This window comes from Octopus bimaculoides, chromosome 4 (genome assembly GCF_046866305.1).
Source record: "Octopus bimaculoides isolate indiv1 chromosome 4, ASM4686630v1, whole genome shotgun sequence".
Classification (NCBI taxonomy): Eukaryota; Metazoa; Mollusca; class Cephalopoda; order Octopoda; family Octopodidae; genus Octopus; species Octopus bimaculoides.
Genome location: NC_142931.1, coordinates 19,638,591 through 19,648,590, shown reverse-complemented (window position 1 = coordinate 19,648,590; position 10,000 = coordinate 19,638,591). Strand labels below are relative to the sequence as shown.

General features: G+C 33.5%; 1 protein-coding gene across 9 annotated transcripts in view; it reads left to right on the top strand.

The window, feature by feature from the left end:
* LOC106881484 (muscle-specific protein 300 kDa) overlaps positions 1-10,000 on the top strand; it is an 815,448-nt gene that overhangs the window by 656,210 nt on the left and 149,238 nt on the right. For 7 of the 9 annotated variants that reach the window (XM_089350452.1, XM_014931925.3, XM_014931900.3 and 4 more), the window contains 3 exons: positions 937-1,017; positions 6,000-6,164; positions 6,483-6,665. In XM_089350452.1, coding sequence (XP_089206578.1) covers positions 937-1,017; positions 6,000-6,164; positions 6,483-6,665 — 429 coding nt within the window. The remainder of the gene's footprint in view (positions 1-936; positions 1,018-5,999; positions 6,165-6,482; positions 6,666-10,000) is intronic. The other 2 variants (XM_089350453.1, XM_014931938.3) reach the window with 1 other exon arrangement.

Genomic DNA, 10,000 nt, shown 5'->3' with positions numbered 1-10,000 from the left:
TAATTTAATCACTTACCACACATAAATCAAAGACTAATAAAGACACTCAGTGTCTAGCTGGATGTTACTTCCATCAAAGTTTTTATCTAAATAAACCTTAGATAGTCAGAATCAAATGTGATGTGAAATATTTTTACATCAATGCTTAACAAGTACAATACTGAGGAGAATAGATAAAAGATAGGCCCTGGTCACTTGTTGTCATCTCAAAGGCATCCAGTTATTGGACACCGGAAACAATTATCAACAAACAGTAGAAATAACATAGAAATAATTGTAGCAACATCAGCCTGTTAAATCAGGAGAAGAATAATGTGCAAGTATTATATATCATGTGTGTATATGTGTGCATGTGCACATGTGTGTAAGTGTGAGAAGGTGTGGTTTATATGTGGAATTATGGCATGTCTAAACAAATTCCAATAATGCATAAGCTTTAACAGATTCCAAACATGGTGCATGAACCACTGATATAAACAGTACCAGACTGTTATCTTCTTAGATCTGAAATTAGATTCCAACTGACACATTGTATGATAATCTTCCTTCTCTGCAATAGTCCTGTAGATAAGCTCAACTAACTTACTGATACTTAATATAGATTTTGTGAGTGCAACAGATAACCACAACTTTTTAATTTTCATCCTGTATATAATAAATATTTAAATCTTTAAAACATAACATGAAAAGATAACCTTAAATTGCTTGTCAAGGTGAAATAATAGAACATATATCATACATCCTTAAACAAACAAATAGTTTACAAAACACTTAAATAAATTATGATGTAACTGATGTTGCTGTGTACTTTAAATATAAATGGAATTATTTTTATATTTCTGAAATTAATTGTGTGTGTGTGTTTTATTTTTGTTTATTTATTCTTTTGTCATATTTTATCTGCTGAGTCTTATAATGGTAACTTAACTATTTTAGGAAAATAGACCATCACCAATTGGTATATATGATACCTCAGATGGAGAAGATTCAGACAGAGTTGTTGGGAAAGATGTCAATGTAAGTTATGAAGGTTAAATTAAAGGATATCTTTACTATAGCATCATACAAAGTAGATAATCATTGGAAGTCTAATTAACTTCATCGTTAGTCTTGAGATAGCATCTCTTAGAGAAATTTAGTGTTAAAAGACACAAAAAATGTATAAGTAGATGAAAATTGTACAGCAGTGCTGGTGGACGATTTTCAGCTGCTACTGATACATTTTTGTGTTCTTTAACACTGATTAATCATTTAACATCTGTTTTCCATGCTGGAATGGGTTGGCTGGCTTGACGGATGAGCTGGCAAGCCAGAGGACCGCACCAAGCTTCACTATCTGTTTTGACATAGTTTTTACAGCTGGATGCCCTTCCTAATGCCAATCATTTTACAGAGTGAACTGAGTGCTTTTTCATGTCCTACTAGCACTAGCAAGATCTGTTTTGGCATGGTTTTTATGGCTGGCTGCTCTTCCTAACGCCAACCATTTTACAGAGTGGACTGGGTGCTTTTTCATGTCGTACCAGCACTGGCATGGTTTTTATGGCTGGATGCCCTTCCTAATGCCACATCTATATGAGATATTATCTCAGGACGAATACTGCAGCTAATTAGGCTTTCAATCCTACATCTATTGCAGGTATGACATACAGATTATTATAGATTCCCGGACCAGGCTGTGTGTTATGTTCTTGAAGAAGACATTTTATTTCATGTTGCTCCAGTTCACTCAGCTGTAGGAATGAGTTGCAGCATCATTGGTGCCAAGCTGTATTGGCTTTTGCCTTTCCTTCGGATAACACTGGTGGCATGGAGAGTGGAGGCTGGTATGCAAAGGAAACTGCTGGTCTTTCATAAACAACCTTGCCTGGACTTGTGCCTCAGAGGGCAACTTTCTATGTGCAATCTCATGGTCATTCATAATTGAAGGGGATCTTTACTCCTTATAATATTATAAGGAGTATTTTATTGTTTAACCCATGCACCGTCAATTTTTTTAAAATCTTTCTTCTGTTAACAAAGCAATATGCATGCTTGTGTGAAGTAATTGCTTTCATCTATCTGAGCGGCTTAAATAGATCCTGGAAAGAGCTTTGTCATGTAGCATTGCTCTTCTATCCCAGCTATTCAGAAGTAAAGTTTGATAGTTTAATTTGATTCAGTTTTAGAATAGGTAAACCACATTCCTCTGTGTGTTGCCAGGGGCATCTAAAAAGGGTTAGCAACACAAAGAGCATCCAACCACAAAGCATAATCTTAGAAAATCCATCCAAAACTAGGTGTAAAATTACAACAAGGACAACAACAACGAGAATGACTATGCTACTGATGCCAGCAACAAGAAAGAAGATGAGGGTGATGATGATGATGATGATGGGTGTTGTTAATAGGTCTTTATCTCTATCAGCTTACAGTGTTAAGACCATCACTAGTATGTTACCTAGGAATGCTGATAAGGACCATAGGAAAGTTCATTAATTTGCCATTAGAAGTGTGTTATGTAGATAGTCTTACTACTTGGGCTGCAGGTATTTCACATGTCCCCAGCAGAAGTAACAGCTCTATGTTTTTATTCTATTCTCACCCTCAGGTGTAGGACAACACACAAAATGTTAGATTCTATGCTTCATATAACAGATGGACTTATCAAACCGTCATAATTTTCCCCAGTTCTGAAGTTTATCCTAATAAGAGCCAGATAGCTAAAGAGAGAGTGATTTAATCCAAGGCTGGTGAAAGTAGTACATAGCAGTGATATTAGTATAATTGTTAATAGTTGTTGACCAGTAGACTGCTTCGTAGAATTCTATCAAATATTTGTAATCCCATTTTTTATTGTATTTGTGTACTGTAACAATAATAAATTGAATAAAATATTTTAGTTTACTGGAATATCCAAAGTTATGATTCCTTGACAAAATTTTGAAGTTTAGAGATGAGTTACAAGAGGATATTCTCAGTAAGGATGCTCATCGTAATCCACTATAATCCATCACAAAATTAAGGAAAGTCAACAGTAATCATTTTACTTACGTTTTCATACTGGAGTATCTTTTATCTTTTACCTGCTTCAGTCTTTGGATTGCAGCCATCCTGGGACACTGCCTTGAAGGTTTTGTCAAATGAATCAATTCCACTGCTTATTATTTGTTGTATTTTTTAAAAAAAGTCTGGTACTTATTCTATCAGTCTCTTTTGCCAAATCACTAAGTTACAAGGATGTAAATGAACCAATAATTTGTCAAGTGATAGTGTGTGGGAAGGCAAAGACACACACACACATATATATATAGACACACACCCTCCCCACACACATACATACATGTACACATATGCTTGACGGGCATCTCTTGTACTTGTTTCAGTCATTTGACTGCGGTCATGCTGAGCATCACCTTTAGTTGAACAAATCAACCCCAGGACTTATTCTTTGTAGGCCTAGAGCTTATTCTATTGGTCTCTATTGCCGAACAGTTGTCAATCGATGGTAGGACAAATACAGATGCATAAATACAGACATAAACACACACACACACACACACACACACACATATATATATATATATAACGGGCTTCTTTCAGTTTCTGTCTACCAAATCCACTGATAAGGCTTTGGTTAGCCCGAGGCTATAATAGAAGACACTTGCCCAAGATTCCACACAATGAAGCACCGCCTTTAGTCAAGCAAATCGACCCCAGGACTTATTCTTTGTAAGCCTAGTACTTATTCTATCGGTCTCTTTTGCCGAACTACTAAGTTACGGGGGACGTAAACACACCAGCATCGGTTGTCAAGCGATGTTGGGGGGACAAACACAAACACACACATACACATATATACATATACATATATACGATGGGCTTCCTTCAGTTTCTGTCTACCAAATCCACTCACAAGGCTTTGGTCGGCCCGAGGCTATAGTAGAAGACACTTGCCCAAGGTGCCACGCAGTGGGACTGAACGCGGAAACATGTGGTTGGTAAGGAAGCTACTTACCACACAGCCACTCCTGCGCCTATAACTTACCACACAGCTACTCCTGCGCCTATCTTCCATCAATTAAATTTACTCACAAGGGCTACAGTAAAAAACACTTGCCCAAATTGAGACCGAACCCACATCTATGAAGTTACAAAGTGAGCTTCTTAACCACAGAGCCATGCCTTCGCTTGTAGAATAGATCTGTAATTTCAAACATTTGCATTGATTCTCAAAGCCAACATCTTATACCTGACAATCATTTTATGCCAACATTGCTTCTGTTTACTTAATATTCTCCACATTTACATTTACTGTGTACTAAGCACCATACCATCACTATCTACTGTTCACACTGAAAAGTGCTTACCTAATGAAAGGAGAAAGTGTGGAGTTATGGGGTCCTTTTAGTTTTGTCTTGCCAAAGACTATTCAATCTTTTTAGTGTTGCTGCCACAAGAAAATGCTCCCTGTACACTCTGTAGAGTGGTTGGTGATAAGAAGGACATCTGGCCATAAAATCCAAGCTTAATAACATATATGAACCGCAGTTTTTGTGAGCAGTGGCTCATAGTAGGTGGTGACTCAGGCCATGATGACCCACCCAACCTATGCCAACAAAGAAAGCAGATGTAAAATGATGATGGTATCAGGATGGCAGTATTTGCATTCATCTATTTAAGCTAAGGCATGGAAGATAATGGGATTCTTTTTAAATCAATATTTAGAGCAAAGTTTGATGTTTTGTTACAGGAAATTAGAACTGATAAGTTTGTAAATACTGTTATTTTCTGAAACTTTTAATTTTGTTATTTTACATGGGGAAATAAAGAAACAAACATTCTGTAACATTAACTATTTTTATACCCACCTGCTTGGAACCATTCCTGGTTCTATGAAACAGACATCCTTTTTAATGTCATCTAATTTAAAACCTTCAAAATTTCATGTTAATTTACATTCCAAACATCAGTTTAATAATGACAATGTTATTTTACAAAATTCATTATGGTTTTTAAAACTAATTGAAACAAGGGCAGCGTGTCTTAATGGAAATCATCATCATTATCATCATCATCATCCTTTAATGTCCGTTTTCCATGTTGGCATGGGTTGGACGGTTACACCAGAGCTAGCAAGCTGGAGAGCTGCACCAGGTTCCAGTCTAATTTGGCAAGGTTTTTATGGTTGGATGCCCTTTCTAATGCCAACCACTTTACAATGTGGTGTTGGATGCTTTTAACACAGTACTGGCATGAGCACTTTTATGTGGGACCAACACAGGAAAATATGGTAACAAAAAACATTAATGAAGGAGTCTTGCTGGTTTTTTGTTTTATTACCATTTATAATATATCTGTAAAGAGATAATAATAAATGTATTACTGCAATCATCCAGTTCTTACTCATATGACTGTGATCTAGTTCCTGTGTTATAATTCTAAGTAGATGAACCTTAACCCTAACAACCCCAAGTTAAGCTGTCAGTCTATTGTAGTGAATATGCCAAGAAGATTGTATCATCATCATTTAACATCTGTTTTCCATGCTGGCACAGGCTGGATAGCTTGATAGGAGCTGGCATGAGTTGGATGGCTTAACAGGAGCTGGCAAGGCCAGGTGGGGCTGCACTAGATTCCATAGTCTGTTTTGGCTTGGTTTTTACAGCTGGATGCCCTTCTTATTACCAACCACTTTAAAGAATGTACTGATATATTCAATATATTTGCTTTGTATCTTGGTTAATTGTGGCAGTTAGCCTTAGGTTTACTACCCAGAGAGCTGACAAAAAAATCTGCAGCAAATTTAAACTCAAGACGCATGAGTTAATAGTTTAATACTTTTTCCACTTTGCCATTTTCTCTCTACTATAAAAAGATAACCATGCAAGTTTGTTAACCATATAATATTGAAATCATGTTATCTCTAAACTGAACAACCTACTTTTCTTGAGGTTGAGAAAAAATATATTTCTATAATCTATATATTTAAGACTTTTCTTTGTTTCGTTACTGTGCAGCTGTTCACTAAGAAGGAAGTTCAACTATCTCTCTCCGAAGAACAAAAAGAATATCAAAGATTAATACAAGACATAAGCAGTAAACTGCATCTGCTTAACACCAAACTTTGCTTGCAGCCATCAGTATCCCATCTGAATATAGAGACTCACATTATTGAACACAATGTAAGTGTTGCTTTTATTCTTTTTGAAGTTTATCACTGAAGTTACACTCAATAATGGTGTGTGTATATGCTCATGTGCCTATGTTAGTGTTCATATGTATGTTTGTGTATATGTAAGCAGTCTTACAATTTAATCGATTGATACTTAAATTTAAAGGAAAAACTTGAACTTTCTATCCTATAGTTTCAAGTCTAGTATTCTATCAATTTATATTATGTACAATATTTCTAATCAACTGACTTTAATATTCCTAGTTTTAATCATTCTGAGATTTATTAATAAATATTTAATTTTATGTCTGCTTCCTTTTGTTGCCAGGCCATTTTACAAGATTTTAATAATCTGAAAAACAAAATCGATCAAATTAACAACTTGTCAGAGAATGTTTCCAGATCAATTGATCCTCAGGGACTCCAAGCCATCAACACCACTCTTTCTGTTTTTAATGATCGTGTTCATACTCTTGAAGTTGGCATCAAAGACAGAGAGCTTCATCTACAGGTAAGACCTGGAAAATGAAAAAGTTTTCTAAACTTCAATCATTTATAGAATTTTAGATTGGCCATGTTCCAAGAATTCAAGCTGGTTGAGCCAGTAAGGTATTAGTATATTGTCAGAAGACTTGGCAGTTTATATCCATTTTTAGCTTATATTTGGAAGTGAGGCATTCATATTTGAGACTGTCTAAATGATAAGAATGTCATCAGTTTTAAAGTATGTGAATGATTTGTGTAAAGGAAAAGAAAATTGTTTTTAATTTTTATTGTTTATATATTTGAGTTGCATCCAGTTTATATTGAATTCAAATCTCAGCATATTTAACAAGTATTTAGAGTTCTGGAAAATTAATTGACAAGTAGTTTGTAAGTTTACATTTGCTTGAAATATTTCTTTAAGTGACAAGAATTCACTTGCAGTGGGAAAAGACACTTTACTGATTTATATTCTCTTCTTTTCTGTAATTCAATCTTATAATGAACTAAGAGGAAAGTTATTATATGGAGATAGGACTTATGGCTCATATGATATACCCCTGTGGTGGACTTACTTGTACAAACACATATTATATACTCTCATTGATTGATAGATCTATCACTGCCACACAGGCAGAACAATGCAATGACAAATATTATCAAATAGCAACATACTATGAGCTCCATCTTACAGCATTCAGTGCTTTGGGTGCAGTGTCAAAAATCATACAACAATTGATGAAATCTGCAAATAACTCATTGAAGTAACCAATGTCATGTGCGAACCTTTGCTTCTTCACCAAGAACTTTTAATAGTTATAAATCAAGAAAACACAACCAGTGTCACAAGCTGTATTCAGCCTGCATATTTATTTCAACTTACATAACATTCAGTATTAAATTCACAATCTACATTCAATTTCATCTTTGTTTTATTTCATATATACATTGATAAGCAAAGAGCTGTTTATTTTTTTTCTCATTGAATCAATAAATAAGGAAATATAATTAATAGGATATGAGCAATTCATTTTTTTCCCTACTAAATCAATAAATACGGGGGAAAAAACACAATTATATGAAACCATACAGTCGTATTTCCTTTGGTAATCATGCTGTCAAAAGCTTCTCAAGATGGCCCCCTTCCTGATTTTTTTAATCACACTCCATCTTTCCTTGTCACTATTAATAACACAAGTAGATTTAGTTTTTAAGTCTTGTTTGCTCTACCCAAAGACAGATCAATAGACCTTTAGAAGGGTCTCAATCCTTAGTTCCCCCCATTGATATTTTTAGGAGATTAGACAAAGCTTCCTTCCTTCCTTGTCGGTATATCAGCTATTTATTAATTGAAGAAATGAAAAAAAAGAAAAATTTATTTATCTTTCTCAGAGAATTAAAGATTAGAACCAATTTCTTTTTTATCTTTTCTTTTCTTTTTAATATTCTTTCTATTTTATCTCATTTGTCATTGGACCTTAGAGACAATTGCAAACAACCAAGAGTAGTTATTCTTGCCAAGACTTGCTACAGCCTCTTTGTGCTTATTAATTTAATTATATTTCTTTAATCCTTTGGGTTGTATGGCTTTTTTTTTTTATCTCTTTCCCAAACCACATATTTTTTTTTTAGATGCTTTGCAAAATGTTTTTATTTATTTTTTTTAAGTACTTTATATAATCGATTTTCCTTGTCTGAAACCATTTTGGCTTTGTAGTTTTAATTTTTGAAGGTGGCTTTAATCCCACTTCTACATTTGCATGAGTAGCTTCACAATAGCAAGAAGGTGTTATTGAATGCACTCAGAATTCTATCATTTCATTATTTCACATAAACATAGCTTGTAAAATAAGTAGGTAAGTAACAAGTTTTGCTGTGGTTCATACTATTCTCTCTGGTAATGTTGCTTGTGGTATATATAACCATGAATTTCAATTCATACAATTAACATTGACAACTTCATTATGATAGAAAATCATTGCCGTAGTGTATATATATATATATATGCTTTATTTTGTATTCATTAAAGTTCTATAATAATCTTGCTGCCAACATTGATGTATTACAATGAATTCCAATGAATTTACTGTTCCTAAACTTAATGATTTCATTGTTGCAATGAAAGAAAACTAAAATTCCATACAAAAACATATTCATGCAATCTTCAGAAATATTTATAAATTTACAATTATATACATCATGTTTGACAATAGCATATTTAATTTGTGTGCTCACGCACAAATGGATGTGTGTGTGTGCATATATATATATATACATATATATATATATATATATATATATATATATATATATATATATATATATATATATATGTAGTTGAAAAGGGGTTAAGAGTTCATACAAATCAAAAATTATGGTTAAAAAAGTAAATAAAGTTGGAAAAAGCACAAAAGTATATTTTAGAGAATGTATAAGATTTTTGTTAACCATGAGTGATTTAAAATATAACCAGTTTCGATGTATCAATCTCATCAAATATCAAAAAGAATTTTTTAGAAAATCAAAGAGAAAAAATAAATTGGGTTTTAACAATTTGTACTCATGTTTTAATGCATATATATATATATATATATATATATATATACACATACACATGCACACATATTATACATATTATATATAATATATATATGTGTGTGTGTGTATAGTATTTTATTAAAGCTGAAAAAAACCTCACAAACTGTTATTCAGAGTTTCATGTAACAGATCGTCAGGTAGTTGTGAGTATTTACAGCATTTGCTATTACAGTATTGGTCTAAATACTCATGACTGGGCTCATGATTTGTGAAGTTTTCCCAGCTTCAATAAAATATCATTTCGCTCTACCTTTGATATTTGAGTGCTATTTTCCCACCTTGTTTTGCATATATGTACTCACATGTATATATATATATATATATATGTGTGTGTGTGTGTGTGTGTTTGTATATATATATATATATATATGCAAGTACATATCTGTAGGTACACATGCACACACATTCATTTTTGCTTTTAATAATTTTAGCCATTTGACTAAGGCCCTGATAGATAACTGCTTTCAAGGATTTTAGTCAATAAACTAATCCCCTAAACTTAGTATGGTAAACATTTTATAGACCACTCTCTATTAAATGACTAAATTCCTCATTTGGTTTCATCCCTTTAATACGTTTCCCTTCCACAAAGAACTTTATTCTACAAGGCATTTTACATTTTACACACACACACACACACCTTTTAGCTTTTACTTGTTTCAGTCATTGGACCATGGCCATGCTGAGGCTCTGCCTTGAAGGGTTTAGTCATAAAAATCAACCACTATACTTATTTTTGTTAAGTCTGGTACTTACTCTGTCAGT